At 38.6% G+C, this 21,118-nt stretch overlaps 1 protein-coding gene across 4 annotated transcripts in view; it reads left to right on the top strand.

Moving 5' to 3' along the window:
- TXNDC16 (thioredoxin domain containing 16) overlaps positions 1-21,118 on the top strand; it is a 128,996-nt gene that overhangs the window by 86,263 nt on the left and 21,615 nt on the right. For all 4 annotated transcript variants that reach the window (XM_064365870.1, XM_012451045.3, XM_064365871.1 and 1 more), the window contains 2 exons: positions 1,764-1,848; positions 3,734-3,872. In XM_064365870.1, the coding sequence (XP_064221940.1) occupies positions 1,764-1,848; positions 3,734-3,872 (224 nt within the window). The remainder of the gene's footprint in view (positions 1-1,763; positions 1,849-3,733; positions 3,873-21,118) is intronic.

Genomic DNA, 21,118 nt, shown 5'->3' with positions numbered 1-21,118 from the left:
TTTCCCATCTATGAGTCACTTAGGATTTATGAATGCATGGATTTATGAAGAGACTTTTCGGGAAACATACTCAAGAGTAGAGAGTCTTTTGTATAAGGAAATTATATGGAAGTATTGGTGTACTTTTCTACTGCTACTTATTCTAAAATGAAAAGAAGCTAATACAGACTCTTATTGTCATTGCTTTAGATATATTTCATCTATTGACTAGAATTTCATTCTGTTTTCTCTTAGAAATGAAAGTACAAGCATACAGTCCTTTTGAGTTTTTTATATTCTTATGAGTCTTTTCTGCTTTGATGTAGCAGGGGCTAAAGAAAATATTTTAATGAGTTTTTTTTTTTCCTCTCTCTCTCATTTTTTTTATTTTTTTATTTTTGAGACAGAGTCTTGCTCTGTGGCCAGGCTGGATTATAGTGCTGCGATCTCGGCTCACTGCAACCCCCTCCTCCCAGATTCAAGCGATTCTCATGTCTCAGCCTCCTGAGTAGCTGGGACTACAGGCACATACCACCATGCCTAGCTAATTTTTGTATTTTAGTGGAGACAGGGTTTCACCATGTTGGCCAGGCTGGTCTCAAACTCCTGTCCTCAAGTGATCCACCCGCCTCGCCTCCCAAAGTGTTGGTATTACAGGCGTGAGCCACTGCACCCGGCCAGTTTTTTCATTAAATCTGTGATTGTAAATGAGCTCTCCATGCCGCCTACTGAGCTACTCTAGTAAGTTTGCTTTCCTACAAACAGTGTTGCTCAATCTTATGGAAAGTATGTACCCTTTTTAAAGAAAATAGTCTTGTGGTTACCCAATGTTGACGATGTTGAATGCTTACATCATGAATGTAGTGCTGACTGCTGAGGTACAAATCTTTGGGTTCAACATGCTTAGTCTAGTAGGTGCTTTGTGACTCATTCTTCCGTCAGTGTTTTTCTATTTGACTGCTATGAATCTTTCATGTATGAATTCAACTATCATTTGGCTTTCACTTGGCAAACATTTGACCTATATTTCCACCTCTGTGCTTTTCTCATTAGTCTACGATGATTTAATTCAGACTTGCTTCTTGGTTATAGGATAGTCATTATTAACAAGATCCAGAGTATGCTATTTATGAAAATGTATTTGGAAACTTATAGAAAAAATAGTTTGTATTTTGAATATGTATATCCTAACAAATGAGAAAAGACAATACAAATTAATGGAAGTTCAGAACTAACAAAAACACATTAGAGAAAATGTATGAATTGTTTTTTAAAAAACACAGAATCTCTTATAATTGCACAACCCTAACATAGGCACTGTTAGAGGACTTGAATTTTCAGTCCTCTGTTTTTTTATGCTTATAGACACTTTTAGATTTTGTGGTTATAATGTGCACAGCATTTTACATACCTGCTTCTCTTTTCAGGCTACACATGAGAGCTGTTTCCATTTACTCTGCCGTAGGAGTAAACTAAGAGGCAAAAAGTATTTATTCAGTAACTTTGTATGATTAGAGTGCTATAAATCTTATAAATTATAATTACAGTACATTTGTTTTGGAAGCCATATTGTATTATATCAATTGACATTTCTTTAGTAATCCCATGTCATTAGGAGAATATAGATTTATTTTGGAACCACTCAATTATATAAGGCATCTGTACTTAAATATTTATATTTGTAATTGATAATGAAATGCTACCATCTGTAAATCTCTTCATCAGTTGAATAGCCTACATAATTATAAGGGTTTCAGATTTTTGTCTTCTCTATGTATTTATAGCAAAAGAAGATTTTAGTGAAGCAGGAAACTACCTAAAAGGATATGTTATCACTGGAATTTATTCTGAAGAAGATGTTTTGCTACTGTAAGTTTATTGCTTTTTTAATTTTAGGGAGGAAGAAATTATGCAAAATAATGTTATCTAAGAATTGCTTATATTTATACAGCTGATAGAGGAAAATAAGGTAGCAATATAAAGAAATTTTATATTTCCTTCTGGGAAATAAAGCACCTGAGAAGTACCTTAGATTCTTTAGATATTCTTTTACTTTAAACCAGAGCCCCCATGGGTCAATCTTGGATTTGTACTTTACCATCCTCCTATAAAAATTATCCTCTTTGGATTCTTTTCTTTTTTTTTTTTGAGGTGGAGTCTCGCTCTGTCATCAGACTGGAGGGTAGGCAGTGGCACGATCTTGGCTCACTGCAACCTCCACCTCCTGGGTTTAAGTGATTCTCCTGCCTCAGCTTCCCAAGTAGCTGGGACTACAGATACATACTACCATGCCTGACTAAGTTTTGTAGTTTTAGTAGAGACAGGATTTCATCATGTTGGCCAGGATAGTCTCCATCTCTTGACCTCGTGATCCCCCTGCCTCGACCTTCCAAAATGCTGGGATTACAGGCATGAGCCACTGCTCCCGACTCCTCTTTGTGTTCAATTACCTGCAATGTGAGTTCTTTGGAGTTATCATAGTTTGGGAGAAATTTTACTTTTTGAGCATCTGAGTTTTTATTTACCCCGTGTGTGTGTGTGTGTGTGTGTGTGTGTGTGTGTGTGTGTGTGTGTAAAAATCAGTGCTTTTTTAGCCTCTTAAATTACCTTATTTGTAGAAGATGGGACTTCTATGGACTGCCAAAATATTTTAGTTGCTGTAGAATGAAGGACTGAACTGCAGATTTGGAGATTATTATTAATACACATCACATCCTCTATGGCCCATTTTCAGATATAGGTGTACTTACTAAGCCCGAGTAGTTTTGTCTTACCTTCTGACTATAAATTCCTAATTGTAATTTCTAAGCTTAAATCTTTCATCTTGAATACTGGTAACAGGAAATAGGAGGACTGTCCATCTGACAATGGGTAATCACCCACCATCTTCTACTCTGCTGTCATTATGCATTTAGCTGTGGTCCAAAGAGCTAGACCAGTAGTTTTCAGAGTGTGTTTTGTTTATAACCAACTGGTCAACTAAGAGGCTTCTTTAAGTGATCTGAAAACTGGCCTCTCAACTAATGCTTATGATGTTATAATGTCTATACTTTGTTCTGGCATGAATTAAGTTATTATACATGACTACTTCACTAGTAATTTTACACAAGGCTTTCTTCCTATTTAGATAATTTTCTTTTAGGTTTAGTTAGTGAAAGGGATTGTGGGAGGGTGGATTTGGGCCCTTGTTTTAGTGGAGAGAGTACAGACTCCGTCAGGAACAGACTCTGTGTCAGGGACACCTCATTTGAAGTCTGTGTCTGCCATTTATCACTCTCTAAGCCCTATTTCCTCATCTGTAAAATGAGGTCATACATGGCCACTTTAGTTCTGAAAGTTAAATAAAAACATAATTGAAATACCTAGTATAGTGCCTGGCAGATAGTAGGTTTCTCATACATGCTCATTTTCTTATTCAGCGGTGTGGTAAGCAAGTCCAGAAAGGTTGAGAACCATTCAGTGTGTTCCAAATCTTATTTATTTTCTTGTTGAGTAAGTTGTATAGAAAAAAACCTGGCTAGATTACTGCCTTGTTGCTTTTTTAAAATCTAGTTTGTCATAAATTATTACCTGTTGCTTTCTTTTAATCTAGGTTGTCATAGAATATAAGTTTGTCTGGAAATTGAGTTCATTTTTTTCCTTTGCAGTACGACTTGCCATTTTCTGCCTCGCACTGTGACCTCCTAGCCTAAATTTTCATGTTTTTGACATGCTATATTTTGATTGTGAATTTTAATACTACCTTTCTCCATAGGTCAAACAAATATGCTGCAACTCTTCCAGCCCTGCTGCTTGCCAGACACACAGAAGGCAAAATAGAGAACATCCCACTAGCTAGCACTCATGCACAAGATGTAGTTCAAATAATAACAGATGCATTACTGGAAACATTTGTGAGTATGTTTCATAATGAGGGTGACATTTAAAATAAAATCTAGATCAGTCAAAGACAGTATATGTTAATACACATTTTTCCATTTTTTGTTGGTACAGGGCATGGTGATTTGTAAGTTGAGGTTTCATTGGGTTGTTTTGTTTTATTGTTCAGTCATGATGCATACAGCATTTTGAGTCTACTCCTAAAAGTTTACATGTCTTGCTGAGACCATTGTGGCTGAAGTCCAGTTCAAGTGCTTAATCCAGGGTGAAACTTGTTATAAAGCATATGTATTCTGGAAGGTCAGCCTGCCCAGCTTCAAATCATTGGTTGATTTCTTATTGACTGTAGGTTAACTTCTCTATTCTTCCATTTCCACATGTGTAAAATGTAGCTCATAGTAGCATCTGCTGCAGACAGTTATTGTGAGGACTGAATGAGACATGATTTGTACAGTGCTTTATGTGTAGTGTTTAGCCTACGTAAGCATTCAACAAATGTTAGTTACTATTATTATTATTTATATGGGATTTTTTTTTTTTTTTGAGATGGAGTCTCATTCTTTTGTCGGGATCTCAGCTCACTGTAACCTCTGCCTCCCGGGTTCAAGCAATTCTCCTGCCTCAGCCTCCCGAGTAGCTGGGATTACAGGTGCTCACCACTACACTTGGCTAATTTTTTTTGTATTTTTAGTAGAGACAGGGTTTCACCATGTTGGCCAGGCTGGTCTCAAACTCTTGACCTCAGGTGATCCACTCATCTTGGCCTCCCAAAGTACTGGGATTACAGGCATGAGCTACCATGCCCAGCCCAGTTTTTATAAAATTTTTAATTTCTGGAGGGAGGATGCCAAGATGGCCTTGAGAAGGCAACACTGGAATGCAGCTCCCAGCGAATGAGACGCAGAGGGCTAGAGGACTTCACAATTCCAAATGAGGTGCCGGGTTCGTTTTGGTGGGATTGATAGGGCACTGAAAATAGCCCAGGGAAGAGGCCGCAGGGCGAGAGCCACCTGGGGGGACAAATCAAGATGAGGGGGTTGGTGCGTCCCCACCTGAAATGTGCAGCCAGCTCTGAGGGTTGGGGGACCTCACCCCCTTGGTGCTCCGATTCGGATCCTGTCCTTAACTCATCCTTCATACAACCCACAGTCCACGAGAGCCCTGTCAGACTGTGGGGCGCCGTGGGTTGTCGATGCAAATCTGAGCAGCGGGTCCCACCAGGCGTGGCAAGTTGTAGCACAGACCTGGGCAGAAGTTTGGACTAAAGCCAGCGGATGGACCATCCCACAGAGGGAGGCAGAGTTGAAAGCAGGGAAACAGACCATAAGGCCTGGCAGGCCCCACCTCCATAGAACTCAGGCTGAAGCCCTTGCTAGAGAGCTTGGCAGCAAATACACCAGTTTGACGTCAACCAGGAAGATCCAGCTCTGGGAGAGACACCATTGGGAAGGTGGAGCCAATCTCATCTGCTTCAAACTCCAGGGAAGGGCCACCCATCCAACAACCTGACTGAACCCAAGAGAGCCCAGCAATACCCTCTACAGGCCAAAAAAGATACAGCTCCAACCTCAACAGAAAAAAACATCCACTCAGAGACTCCTCTGGAAATCACCAACTTCAAAGATCAAAGGGAGATAAAACCACGAAGATGGGAAAAAAACAGCGCAAAAAGGATGAAACCATCAAAGAAAAGAACACCTCTTCTCCCAGGGATCACAACTCCTCACCATCAAGGGAACAAAAAAAGACAGAGAATGAACTTGACTAATTGACAGAGGTAGGCTTCAGAAGGTGGGTAATAACAAACTTCTCTGTGTTAAAAGACCATGTTCTAACCCAATGCAGAGAAACTAAGAACCTTGAAAAAAGATTAGATGAAATGCTAACTAGAATAACCAGCTTAGAGAAGAACATAAACGACTTGATGGAGCTCAGAAACACAGCACAAGAACTGCATGAGGCATACACAAGTTTCAGCAGCCGAATCAATCAAGCAGAAGAAAGGATATCAGAGATAGAAGATCAAATCAATGAAATAAAATGAGAAGGCAAGATTAGAGAAAAAAGAGTGAAAAGAAATGAACAAAGCCTCCCAGAACTATGGGATTATGTGAAAAGACTTAATCTACACTTGATCGGCATACCTGAATGTGACGGGGAGAATGAATCCAGGTTGGAAAAAAATCTTTAAGATAATATCCAAGAGAACTTCCCCAGCCTAACAAGGCAGGCTAAAATTCAAATCCAGGAAATACAGAGAACACCACAAAGATATTCCTCAAGAAAAGCAACCCCAAGGCACCTAATTGTCAGATTCACCAGGGTGGAAATGAAGGAAGAACTCCAAAGGGCAGCCAGAGAGAAAGGTTGAGTCACCCACAGAGGAAAGACCATCAGACTCACAGCGGATCTCTCTGCAGAAACCCTACAAGCTAGAAGGGAGTGTGAGCCAGTATTAAACACCCTTAAAGAAAATAACTTTCAACCCAGAATTTCATATCCAGCCAAACTAAGCTTTGTAAGTGAAGGAGAAACAAAATCCTTTACAGACAAGCAATTGCTGAGTGATTTCATCGCTACAAGACCTGCCTTACAAGAGCTACTGACGGAAGTACTAAACAGGGAACAGAACAACCAGTATCAGCCACTGCAAAAATGTACCAAATGGTAAAGAACAACGATGCAATGAAGAAGCCACATCAACTAACAGGCAAAACAACCAGCCAGTAACAAAATGGCAGGATCAAATTCAAACGTAACAATATTGACATTGAATGTAAAAGGCCTAAATGCCCCAATCAAAAGACAGACTGGCAAACTGGATAAAAAGTCAAGACCCGTCTTGTGCTGTATTCAGGAGACCCATCTCACATGAAAAGACTCACATAGACTCAAAATAAAGGGATGGAAGAAGATTTACCAAGCAAATAGAGAGCAAAAAAAAAAAGCAGGGGTAGCAGTCCCAGTCTCTGATAAAATGGACTTTAAACCAACTAAGATCAAAAGAGACAAAGGGCATTACATAATGGTGAAAGGATCAATGCAACAAGAAGGGCTAACTATCCTAAATATACATGCACCTAATACAGCAGCACCCAGATACATAAAGTGAGTTCTTAATGACCTACAAAGAGACTTAGACTCCTGCACAATAATAGTGGGACACTTTTAACACTCTACTGACAATATTGGACAGATCAATGGGTCAGAAAGTCAACAAGGATATCCAGGACTTGAATGCAGATTTGGACCAAGCAAATCGAATAGACATTTATAGGACACTCCACCACAAATCCACAGAATACACATTCTTCTCAGCACCACATTGTACTTACTCCAAAACTGACCACATACTTGGAAGTAAATCACTCCTCAGCAAATACAAAAGAATGGAAATCATAGCAAATAGTCTCTCAGACCACAGTGCAATCAAATTAAAACTCAGGATTAAGAAAAGTTCTCAAAACTGCACAATCACATGGAAACTGAAGAACTCGCTCCTGAATGACGAATGGATAAACAATGAAATGAAGGCAGACATAAAAATGTTCTTCGAAACCAACAAGAATGAAGACACAATGTACCAGATCCTATGGGACACATTTAAAGCAGTGTCTAGAGGGAAAATTATAGCAATAAATGCCGACATGAGAAACAAGGAGATATCTGAAATCGACACCCTGTCATCAAAATTGAAAGAGCTAGAGGAGCAAGATCAAAAAAACTGAAAAGCAAGCAGAAGACAAGAAGTAACTAAGATCAGAGCAGAACTGAAGGAGACAGAGACACAAAAAAAAGTTCAAAAAATCAATAAATCCAGGAGCTGTTTTTTGAAAAGATCAACAAAATAGACCACTAGCTAGACTAATAAAAAAGAGAAGAATCAAATAGATGCAATAAAAAACGAAAAAGGGGAGATCACCACTGATTCCTCAGAAATACAAACTACCATCAGAGATTACTACAAACAACTCTATGCACATAAACCAGTAATCTGGAAGAAATGGATAAATTCCTGGACACTTGCACACTCCCAAAACTAAGACAAGAAGAAGTTGAAATGTGAATACACCAATAACAAAGTCTGAAGTCGAGGCAGCAATTAATAGCCTACCAACCAAAAAAATTCCAGGTCCAGACAGGTTCACAGCCAATTTCTACCACACATACAAAGAAGAGCTGATACCATTCCTGTTGAAACTCTTCCAAACAATACAAAAAGAGGGAATCCTCTCTAACTCTTTCTATGAGACCCTCATCATCCTGTTACCAAAACCTGGCAGAGACACAACTAAAAAAACTACAGGCCAGTGTCCATGATGAACATTGTTGCAAAAGTCTTCAATAAAATACTGGCAAACCGAATCTAATAGCACATCAAAAAACTTATCCACCACAATCAAGTAGGCTTCATCCTGGGGATGCAAGACTGGTCCAACATATGCAAGTCTATAAACATAATTCACCACATAAACCAAAGACAAAAACCACATGATTATCTCAATAGATGCAGAGAAGGCCTTCAACAAAATTCAGTAGCCCTTTTTGCTAAAAACTCTCAATAAACTAGGTGTCGAGGAAACGTATCTCAAAACAATAAAAGCTATTTACAACAAACCCACAGCCAATATCATACTGAATGGGCAAAAACCAGAAGCATTCCCTTTAAAAACTGGCACTAGACAAGGATGCCCTCTGTCACCACTCCTATTCAATATGGTATTGGGAGTTCTAGCCAGAGCAATTAGGCAAGAAAAAGAAATAAAGGGCATTCAATTAGGAAAAGAAGTGAAATTGTCCCTGTTTGCAGACGACATGATTGTATATCTAGAAGACCCCATCGTCTCAGCCCAAAATCTCCTTAAGCTGATAAGCAACTTCAGCAAATTCTCAGGACACAAAATCAATGTGCAGAAATCACAAGCATTCCTATACACCAATAACAGAGAGCCAAATCAAAACTGGAGGAATCACATTACTTGACTTCAAATTATCCTATAGAGCTACAGTAACCAAAGTGGCATGGTACTGGCATAAAAATACAAAGACAGACCAATGGAACAGAATAGATAATGCAGAAATAAATCCATACATCTACAGTGAATTCATTTTCAACAAAGGTTCCAAGAACATACATTGAGGAAATAACAATTTCTTTAGTAAATGGTGATGGGAAAATTGGATATCCATAGGCAGAATGACACTAGACCCCTATCTCTCGCCATATACAAAAATCAATTCAAAATGGATTACAGAATTAAGTCTAAACCCTCAAACTATGAAACTACTACAAGAAAATACTGGGGAAACTCTATAGGACACTAGACTAGGCAAAGACTTTCTGAGCAAAATTATCCCACAAGCACAGGCAACGAAAGCAAAAATGTCAAAAATGACAAAGCAAAAAAGACAAAATGCTCCTGCACAGTGAAGGCCACAATCAACAAAGTGGAGAGACAACCCACAGAATGGGAGAAAATATCTGCAAACTACCCATCTGACAAGGGATTAATAACTCAAATATGTAAGGAGCTGAAACAACTCTGTAGGAAAAAATCCAATTTAAAAAATGGGCAAAAGAGCTGAAAAGACATTTCTCAAAAGAATACATACAAACAGCAAACAGGTACATGAAAAGGTGCTCAATATCAATGATTATAAGAGAAGTGCAAAGCAAAACTACAATTAGATATGATCTCATTCCAGTTGAAGTGGCTTTTATCCAAAAGGCAATAACAAATGCTAGTGTGGATGTGGAGAAAAGGGACTCCTTATACACTCTCAGTGGGAATGTAAATTAGTACAACCACTATGGAGAACAGTTTGGAGGTTCCTCAAAAAACTAAAAATAGACTTATTATACCATCCAGCAATGTCACTCCTAAGTACATTCCTAAAAAAGAAAATCAGTATACCAAAGAAGTATCTTCACTCCCATATTTATTGCAGCACTATTCACAATAGCCAAGATTTGGCTAGCAACAGATGAACAAAGAAAGAAATGTCTAGCAACAGATGAACAAATAAAGAAAATATAGTACATACACACAATGGAATACTATTCCATCATAAAGAAAGAATGAGATTCTGTCATTTGCAACAACATGGATGGAACTGGAAGTCACTTTGTTAGGTATAATAAGCCAGGCACAGAAAGACAAAAAGCATATGTTCTTACTTATTTGTGGAAGCTAAAACTTAAAACAGTTGAACTCATGGAGATAGAAGGATGGTTACCTTCTTTCTGGGAAGCTGGAAAGGGTACTGGAAGAGGACTATTGGAAAAACTGGATATCCATATGCATAGTGAAACTAGACCGCTATTTTTCATCATATACAAAAGCCAGTACAGCCTCTGGTTGTACTAATTTATATTCCCACCAAGGGTATACAAGAGGTCTCTTTTCTCTACATCCTCAGCAGCATTTGTTATTGCCTATCTTTTGGATAAAAGTCATTTTAACTGGAAATGGTGGGGAGGTGGGAAGTGGGGATGATTAATGGGTACAAAAACTAGTTTGAAAGAATAAAAAGACCTAGCATTTCCAAGTACAATGTGGTGATACAGTAAAAATAATTTAATTGTTCATTTAAAAATAACTAAATGAATATAATTGGATTGTTTGAAATACAAAGGGTAAAAGCTTGAGGTAATGGATACCCTATTTACCCTGATGTGACTGCTATGCATCACATGCTTGTAACAAAATAGCTCATGTGGCCAGGCACAGTAACTCATGCCTGTAATCTCAGCACTTTGGGAGTCCAAGGCAGGTGGATCACTTGAGCTTAGGAGTTCAAGACCAACCTGGGCACCACAGTGAAGCCCCATCTCTACAAAAAATACCAAAATTACCCAGATGTGGTGGCACATGCCTGTAGTCCCAGCTACTCAAGAGACTAAGGCAGCATAATCACTTAAGACTGGCAGGTGGAGGTTGCAGTGAGCCAAGATCATGCCATTGCACTCCAGCCTGGGTGATGGCAGTGAAACTCTGTCTAAAAATAACAAAACCTCATGTAACTCATAAATATATTCAACTACTATGGACCCAGAAAAATTAGAAATTAAAATTTTTATTTTTTAATTTTTCTTATTGTATTTGGGCTCTGGGGTACATGTGCACATCCTGTATCCTGCAGGATTGTTGCATAAGTACATACATGCCATGGTGGTTTGCTGTCTCTATCCTGGCCCCTCACCATCGCCTACATCAGGCATTTCTCCTGGTGTTATCCCTCCCCCCCACCTTGCTGTCCCTCCCCTCCCCCACCTAGCCCTGTGAGTGTTGTTCCCTTCACTGTACCCAAGTGTTCTCATTGTTCATCACCCACTTAGGAGTGAAAACATGCAGTGTTTGGTTTTCTGTTCTTGTGTTAGTTTGCTGACAATGATGGTTTCTAGATTTATCCCAGTCTCTACAAAGGACACAAACTTGTCGTTTTCTATGGCTGCATAGTATTTCATGGTGTATATGTGCCACATTTTTTTTGTCCAGTCTATCATCGATGGGCATTTGGGTTGGTTCCAAGTCTTTGCTATAGTAAACAGCGCTGCAATGAACATACGTGTGCATGTGTCTTTCTAACAGAACGATGTATAATCCTTTGGGTATATATCCAGTAATGAGATTGCTGGGTCAAATGGAATTTCTATTTCTAGATCCTTGAGGAATCGCCACACTGTCTTCCACAATGGTTGAACTAATTTACACTCCCACCAACAGTGTAAAAGTGTTCCTATTTCTCCACATCCTCTCCAGCATCTGTTGTCTCCAGATTTTTTAATGATCACCATTCTAAATAGTGTGAGATGGTATCTCAATGTAGTTTTGATTTGCATTTCTCTAATGACCAGTGATGATGAGCATTTTTTCATATGTTTGTTGGCCGCATATTTGTCTTCTTTTGAAAAGTGTCTGTTCATATCCTTCACCCACTTTTGAATGGGTTTGTTTGTTTTTTTCTTGTTAATCTGCTTTAGTTGTTTGTAGATTCTGGATAGTAGCCCTTTGTCAGATGGATAGATTGCAAAAATTTTTTCACAATCTGTTGGTTGCCGGTTTACCCTAACGATTGTTTCTTTTGCTGTGCAGAAACTCTTAAGTTTAATTAGATCCTGTTTGTCTATTTTGGCTTTTGTTGCCAATGCTTTTGGTGTTTTAGTCATGAAGTCCTTGCCTGTGCCTATGTCCTGAATGGTGTTGCCTAGGTTTTCTTTTAGTGTTTTTATGGTGTTAGTCCTTATGTTTCAATCTTTAATCCATCTGGAGCTAATTTTTGTATAAGGTATAAGGAAGGGATTCAGTTTCAGCTTCTTGCACATGGCTAGCCAGTTTTCTCAACACCATTTATTAAACAGGAATCTTTTCCCCATTGCTTGTTTTTGTCCTGTTTGTCAAAAATCAAAAGGTTGTAGACGTGTGACATTGCTTCCGAGGCCCCTGTTCTGTTCCAGTGGTCTATATCTCTGTTTTGGTACCAGTACCATGCTGTTTTAATTACTCTAGCTTTGTAGTATAGTTTGAAGTCAGGGAGCATGGTACCTCTAGCTTTGTTCTTTTTGCTTAGAAGTGACTCAACTATGTGGGTTCTCTTTTGGTTCCATATGAAATTTAAGGTGGTTTTTTCCAGTTCTGTGAAGAGGGTCAATAGTAGCTTGATGGGGATAGCATTGAATCTATAAATTACTTTGGGCAGTATGGCCATTTTCACAATATTGATTCTTCCTAACCATGAGCATGGAATGTTTTCCCATCTGTTTGTGTCCTCTCTTAATTCCTTGATCAGTGGTTTGTAGTTCTCCTTGATGAGATCTTTTATATCCTTTGTTAGTTGTATTCTGAGGTATTTTATTCTCTTTGTAGCAATTGTGAATGGCAGTTCATTCTTGATTTGGCTATTTGTCTGTTATTGGTGTATAGAAATGCTTGTGATTTCTGCACATTGATTTTGTATCCTGAGACTTTGCTGAAGTTGCTTATCAGTTTCAGAAGATGTTGGGCTGAGACAATAGGGTCTTCTAAATATACAATCATGTCATCTACAAATAGAGACAATTTGACTTCCTCCTTTCCTAATTGAATACCCTTTATTTCTTTTTCTTGCCTAATTGCTCTGGCTAGAACTCCCAATACTGTATTGAATAGGAGTGGTGACAGAGGGCATCCTTGTCTAGTGCCAGTTTTTAAAGGGAATGCTTCTGGTTTTTGCCCATTCAGTATGATATTGGCTGTGGGTTTGTCGTAAATAGCTTTTATTGTTTTTAGATATGTTCCCTCAATACCTAGTTTATTGAGAGTTTTTAGCATAAAGTGCTGTTGAATTTTGTCAAAGGCCTTCTCTGCATCTATTGAGATAATCATATGGTTTTTGTCTTTGGTTCTGTTTATGTGGTGAATTACGTTTATAGACTTGCCTATGTTGAACCAGCCTTGCTTCCCTGGGATGAAGCCTACTTGATCATGATGGATAAGCTTTTTGATGTGCTGTTGCAGTCGGTTTGCCATATTTTATTGAAGATTTTTGCATCTTTGTTCATCATAGATATTGGCCTGAAGTTTTCTTTTCTTTTTGAGTCTCTGCCGGGTTTTGGTAACAGGATGATGTTGGTCTCATAAAATGATTTGAGGAGGATTCCCTCTTTTTGGATTGTTTGAAATAGTTTCAGAAGGAGGGGTACCAGCTCCTCTTTGTGTGTCTGGTAGAATTCAGCTGTGAACCTATCTGGACTTGGGCTTTTTTTGGTTGGTAGGCTATTAATTGCTGCCTCAACTTCAGACCTTGTTATTGGTCTATTCAGGGTTTCGACTTCTTCCTGGTTTAGCCTTGGGAGGGTGTAAGTGTCCAGGAATTTATCCATTTCTTCCAGGTTTACTGGTTTATGTGCATAGAGTTGTTTGTAGTAATCTCTGATGGTGGTTTGTATTTCTGTGGAATGTGTGGTGATATCCCCTTTATCGTTTTTTTATTGCATCTATTTGATTATTCTCTTTTCCTTTTTATTAATCTGGCTGGTGGTCTGTTTTGTTGATCTTTTCAAAAAACCAGCTCCTGGATTTATTGATTTTTTGAAGGGTTTTTTGTGTCTCTATCTCCTTCAGCTCTGCTCTGATCTTAGTTATTTCTTATCTTCTGCTAGCATTTGAGTTTTTTTGATCTTGCTCCTCTGTTACTGTTAATTCATCAGACTCATTCTCCATCCAGCCTTGTTCCCTTGCTGGTGAGGAGTGGTGATCCCTTGGAGGAGGAGAGGCATTCTGATTTTGGGTGTTTTCATCCTTTTTGTGCTTGTTTCTTCCCATCTTTGTGGATTTATCTACCTGTGGTATTTGTAGTTGGTGACTTTCAGATGGGGTCCCTGAGTGGACGTCCTTTTTGTTGATGATGAATTTATTTCTTTCTGTTGTTTAGTTTTCTTTCTTACAATCAGGCCCCTCTGCTGTAGGACTGCTGGAGGTCCACCCCAGACCCTGCTTGCCTGGGGATCACCTGCCGTGGCTGCAGAACAGTAAGGGTTTCTGCCAGTTTCTTCTTCTGTTGTATTTGTCCCACAAGGATACCCACCAGATGTCAGCCTGAGCTCTCCTTTATGAGGTATCTCTTTGGATATATGGGGGTTGGGGAGCTGCTTGAGTAGACAGTCTGTCCCTTATAGGAGCTCAGGTGCTCAGCTGTAAGCTCTGTTGTTCTGTTCAGAGCTGCTGGTCAGGTACGTTTAAGGCTGCTGCAGTGGAACTCATAACTGCCTTTTATTCCCAGGTGTCCTATCCCGGAAAGATGGGGCTTTATTTATAAGTTGCTGACATGCTGCTGCCTTTTTTCACAGATGTCCTGCCCAGTGAGGAGGTAGCCTAGTCACAGTCTGCCAGCAGAGGTGTTGCTGAGCTGCCATGGGCTCTGCCCAGCTGCTGTGTGAACTTCCTTGCAGTTTTGTTTATAGGGGTATAGTTAGAACTGCCTTGGTAATGGCAGTCTGCCTCAGTAATGGCGGACTGTCTCTGTAATGGCAGACTGCCTCGGTAATGGTGGATTGCCTTGGTAATGGCAGACTGCCTTGGTAATGGTGGACTGCCTCCATTAATGGTGGACTGCCTCGGTAGTGGTGGACTGCCTCGGTAATGGCGGATGCCCTTCCCCCCACAGAGCTGGACTGTCCTGGGTCCAGCTGTGCTTGCTGTGAAACTTTCAGTTCAGAGCATTTCAGATTACTGGTCTTTGTCGGGGGTGGGACCGGCCGAGCCAGATCACCTGGCTCCCTGTTTCAGCCCCCTTTTTTTCAGTTGAACAGGCAACTATGTCTCCCAGGCATTCCAGGCACCAGTTGAAATGGTGCCCAGATTTGTGTGAGTTTTTGTGTGGAGATCTGTTGTTCCGGCTGAATCAGCTGTGCTGGAGACTCGTGGTGCTTTTCAGCCCAGGAATCTCCTGGTCTGTGGGCAGTAAAAATTCGTTTGGAAATGTGATGTTCGCTCACCCTCCTGTGTTTTTGCTGGGAACTGCAATCCAGAGCTGTTCATATTCAACTATCTTGGATCATCTCCCAGTTTTGTTCTTTTATTCTTAGGATAGCTTTGGCTTTTCTGGGTCTTTTGTGAATCCATATGAATTTTAGAATTACTTTTTTCTATTTCTGTGAAGAATGTCAATGGTATTTTGATAGGGCTTACATTAAATCTTTAGTTATTTTGAGTATTAAGGACGTTTTAACAACAGTGATTCAGTCCATCAGTATGGGATATCTTTCTATTTTTTGTGCATCCTGTTTAGTTTCTTACATCAATGTTTCATAGTTTTCATTGTAGAGCTCTTTCACTTCTTTAGTTAATTCCTGGATATTTAATTTTATTGTGGCTATTGTAAATGAGATTATTTTCTAGATTTCTTTTTCAGATTGTTCACTGTTGGCATATAAAAATGCTGCTGATTTTTGTATTTTGATTTGTCTTGCAACTTTATTGAATTTGTTTGTCAGTTTGAATAGTTTTCAGTGGAGTCTTTGGATTTTTCCAAATACAAGGTTATCATCTGCAAACAAAGATAACTTGACTTATTCCTTTCCTTTTTGGATGCACTTTATTTCTTTGTCTTGTTTGATTGCTCTAGCTAGGACTCCCAGTACTATATTGAATAACAGTCATGACAGTGGGCACCCTTGTCATGTTCTATATCTTAGAGAAAAGACTTTCAGTTTTTCCCCATTCAGTATGACACTAGCTGTGGATATGGCATATATGGCTTTTATTATGTTGAGGTATATTCCTTCTATACCCAGTTTTTTGAGGGTTTTTAAATGAAGGAATGTTGAGTTTTATCAAATGCTTTTCAGCATCAACTGAAATGATCATATGGTTTTTGTACTTTATTGTGTTGATATAATGTATCACATTGATGGATTTGTGTATGTTGAACCATCCTTGCATCCCTGAAGTAAATCATACGTGGACGTGATGAATGATCTTTTTAATGTATTGTTGAATTTGGTTTGCTAGTATTTTGTTGTGGATTTTTGTATCAGTTGATATTCATAAATGATGTTGGCCTGTTGTTTTCTTTTCTTGATGTGCCTTCGTCTGGTTTTCATACCAGAGTAATACTGGCTTTGTAGAATGAGTTTTTAATTACTCCTTTCTCCTCTATTTTTCAGGATAGTTTGAGTAGGATTAGTATTAGTTCTTTATTTTTTTTTAATTTTAATAGGTTTTTGGGGAATGGGTGGTGTTTGGTTACATGGATAAGTTCTTTAGTGGTGATTTCCTTACCCATCACCTGAGCAGTATGCACTGTACCCAATGTGTAGTCGTTTATCCATCATCCTCCTTCCTCCCTTCCCCGCAAGTTCCCAATGTCCATTGTATCATACTTAAGCTTTTGCACCCTCATAGCTTAGCTTTCACTTATAAATGATAACATATGATGTTTGTTTTCCATTCTTGACTTACTTTACTTAGAATAATGGTCTCCAGCTCCATCCAAGTTGCTTCGAATGCCATTATTTCATTCTTTTTTTATAGCTGAGTAGTATTCCATGGGGTGTGTGTGTGTGTGTGTGTGTGTGTGTATATATATATATATATATATATACACACACACCACATTTTCTTATCCACTTGTTGATTGATGGCCATTTAGGCTGGTTCCATGTTTTTGCAATTGCAAATTGTGCTGCTATAAACATGTGTGTGCAAGTGTCTTTTTCATATAGTGACTTCTTTTCCTCTGAGTAGATACCTAGTAGTGGGATTGCTGGATAAAATGGTATATCCACTGTTAGTTCTTTAAGGAGTCTCCACACTGTTTTCTTTAAGGAATCTCCACATTGTGGTTGTACTAGTTTACATTCCCACTAGCAATGTGAAAGTGTTCCCTTTTCACCACATCCATGCCAGCATCTATTCTTTTTTTGTTTTTAAATTATGGCCATTCTTGCAGGAGTAAGGTGGAATTGCATTGTGGTTTTGGTTTGCATGTCTCTGATAATTGGTATTAGTTCTTTAAATGTTTGGTAGAATTCAGCAGTGAAGCCATTGGATCCTGAGTTGTTGTTGTTGTTGTTTTCTGGAAGCCTTTGTGTTACCATTTCAGTCTCCTTGTTATTGGTCCATTTAGGTGTTGCATTTCTTCGTGGTTCAATCTTGGTTGGTTGTATGTGTCTAAGAATTTATCTATTTCCTCTAAATTTTCCAATTTATTGGCATATAGTTGCTCATAACAGGTACTAATGACCTTTTGAATTTCTGCTGTGTCAGTTGTAGTGTCTCCTTTTTCATCTCTGCTTTCATTTGGGTCTTCTGTTTCTTTCCTAGTTTGTCCAAGGGTTTGTCAGTTTTGTTTAACTTTTCAGAAAACCAGCTTGTTTCATGGATGTTTTATATTGTTCTCTTCATTTCAATTTCATTTATTTCTGCTCTGATCTTTATTATTATTTTTTTTTTTCCTGCTAATCTTGGGTTTGGTTTCCTCTTGCTTTTCTAGTTCTTTAAGTATATCATTGGATTGTTTATTTGAACTTTTTCTACTTCTTGATGTAGGTGCTTATTGCCATAAACTTTCCTCTTAGTACTGCTTTCAGTGTATCCCATGGGTTTGGGTATGGTTTTTTCCAAGAAATTTTAAAATTTCTTTTTTAATTTCTTCATTGACCCCACTGGTCATTCAGGAGCATATTGTTTAATTTCTGTATGTTTGTATAGTTTCCAGAATTCCTCTTGTTACTGATTTCTATTTTCATTCCATTGTGGTCAGTGAAGATGCTTGATATTTTAGTTTTTTTAAACCATTTTAAGACTTCTTTTGTGACTTAACATAAGGTCTTTTCTTGACTATGATCCATGTGCTCAGGAGAAGAATGGTATCTGAGGCCATTGGATGAGATGTTCTGTAAATATCTATTAGGCCCATTTTGTCTGTAATGCAGATTAAGTCTGATGTTTCTTTGCTGATTTCCTGTCAGGAAGACTTGTCCAATGCTGAAAGTGGGTTGTTGAAATCTTCAACTGTTACTGTGTTGGAGTCTATTTCTATCTTTGGCCCTAATAATACTTGCTTTATATGCCCCAGTGCTCCAGTGTTGGGTGCATATATATTTACAATTGTTATATCCTCTTGCTGAATCGACTCCTTTATCATTATATAGTGACTTTGTTTGTCTCTTACACTTTTTGTCTTGAAATCTATTTTGTCTGATATTAGTATAGTGACTCCTGCTCTTTTTTGGTTTCCATTGGCATGGATTATCTTTTTCCATCCTTTTATTTTCAGTCTTTGTGTATCATTAGGGGTGAAGTGTGTAACTAATCATGGGATTTTGGGTTTTTTTGTTTCTTTTTGTTTTTTTTTTAATATCTCTTCAGCCATTCTGTGTCTTTTGATTGGAGAGTTTAGTCTGTTTACATTTAATGTTATTATTTATAAGTAAGGACTTACTCCTGCCATTTTGTTATTCGTTCTCGGGTTGTTTTGCAGTCTTCTTTCCTGTCTTCTTTTTAGTGAAGGTGATTTTCTCTGGTGATACGATTTAATTTTTTTTTAATTTTTTGTGTATTTGTTTTGTTTTTTGAAGTTACCATGATGCTTGTAAATACTATCTCATAACTCGTTATTTTAAGCCAATAACAACTTAACACAGTTTGCATGAACAAACAAATAAGCAAAGGAAAACTAATAAAAATTCTGCATTCTATCAAGTTAAACTCTAGTTTAACTTTGTCTCCTGCTTTTTTTTAATTGTTTCTGATTTTATCTGATTGTACTATCTGTGTCTTGAAAAATTGTTGTGATTATTATTTTTGATTGGTTCATTGTTTAGTCTTTCTACTTAAGAGTAGTTTACACAGCATAGTTAAGCATTATAATATTCTGTTTTACTGTGTACTTATCATTAGCAGCGAATTTTGTACTTTTAGATAAGTTTTTATTGCTCATTAATGTCCTTTTCTTTCTGATTGAAACATTCTCTTTAGCATTTCTTGTAGGACAGGTGTGGTATTGATGAAATTTCTCAGATTTTGTTTGTCTGGGAAAGTTTTTATTTCTCCATGTTTGAAGGATATTTTCACGAGATATACTACTCTAGGGAAAAGGCTTTTTTCTTTAGCACTTTAAATATGTCGAGTCACTGCCCTGTTCTGAAAAGTCTGCTGAAGCTCCACTGTATATTGTATTTCTTTTCTCTTATTGCTTTTAGGATACTTTTTTAAAATCCTTGACCTCTGGGAATTTGATTATGCCTTCAGGTCATAATCTTTGGGTTAAATCTGCATAGTGTTTTGTAACCTTCTTGTGCTTGGATACTGATATCTTTTTCTAAGTTTGGGAAATTCTCTGTTACTATCTTTTGAATAAACTCTACACCTATCTCTTTCTCTACCTCCTCTTTAAGGCCAGTAACTCTTAGACTTGTCCTTTTGAGGCTATTTTCTAGATACTGTAGGCCTGTTTTTTTTTTCCTTTTGTTTCCTCTGATTGTATTTGAATAGTCTGTCTTCAAGCTCACTAATTCTTTCTTCTGCTTGATCAGTTCTGCTACTAAAGGACTCTGATGTATTCTTCAATATGTCAGTTGCATTTTTGAGCTCCATAATTTCTGCCTCTTTTTAATTATTTTAATCTCTGTCTTAAATTTATCAGATAGAATTCTTAATTCCTTCCCTGTGTTATCTTGAATTTCTTGGAATTTCCTCAAAACAGCTATTTTGATTTCTCTGTCTGAAAGGACACATATCTCTGTTTCTCCAAGATTGGTCTCTGGTGTTTTATTTGGTTCATTTGGTGAGATCATTTTTTTCAGGACACCGTTGATACTGTTCAATGTTTGTCTGTGTCTGGGCATTAAAGAATTATGCACTTATTGTAGTCTTCCCAGTCTGGGCTTGTTTGTACCTGTCCTTCTTGGGAAGGCTTTCCAGTATGAAAGGACTTCAGTGTTGTGATCTAAACTGTATCTGCATTAGTCAGCCCCCAAAGCCCAGCAGTAGTGTGGTTCTTGTGGGTTTATAGAGGTACCGCTTTCTGATGGTCTTAGACAAGATCTCGAAGAATTCCCAGAATTACCGGGCAAAGACTCTTGTTCTCTTCTCTGACTTTTTCACAAACAAATGGAGTTCCTCTCTTTGTTCTGAGCCACCTGGAGCTGGGGGTAGAGTGACACAAGCACTTTGGTAGCCACCACCTCTAGGACTGTGCTGGGTCAGACCTGAAGTCAGCACAGTACTGAGTGTCTCCCAAGGCTTGCTGTAACCACTCCCTGGCTACTGCATATGTTCACCCAAGGCCCTGGGGCTCTAAAATCAGCAGGTGGCTAAGCCACCTGGCCCTGTGTCCTTCCCTTTAGGATGGTAAGTTCCTCCAGGACCAGGGTAGGTCCAGAGCTGCTGTCTGGGAACTAGGCACTAGAATCAAAAACTTTAGAAATCTACCTGGTGTTCTGTTGTACTGTGGCTAAGCTAGCACTAAAAGCATGAGATGTAGTCCTTCCCACTCATCCATCCCATTTTGAAAGACAGAGGAGCCTTACCTCATGGCCACTGCTACCACAGGCCCACAGAGAGTGCTGGCTGGCTACTGTTGATGTTCCCTTAAGACCCAAGGGCTCTTCCATCAGCTTGTGGTGAATGCTGCCTGGCCTGGGGCTCATGCTTCAGGTTAGTGGGCTCGCCTCTTTCCAGGGCAGGTCCAGAAATGCCATCCAAGAGCTAAGGCCTGGAATTGTGGTGCCCAAAAACCTGCTTGGTGTTCTACCCTTCTGTGGCAGAGCTAGTAC

Source organism: Aotus nancymaae, unplaced genomic scaffold (assembly GCF_030222135.1).
Source record: "Aotus nancymaae isolate 86718 unplaced genomic scaffold, 86718_ANA_hifiasm-v0.15.2.pri h1tg000062l, whole genome shotgun sequence".
NCBI classification, from domain to species: domain Eukaryota; kingdom Metazoa; phylum Chordata; class Mammalia; order Primates; family Aotidae; genus Aotus; species Aotus nancymaae.
Note: the sequence above shows the minus strand (reverse complement) of the source record. Positions and strands in the feature narration are given on the sequence as shown.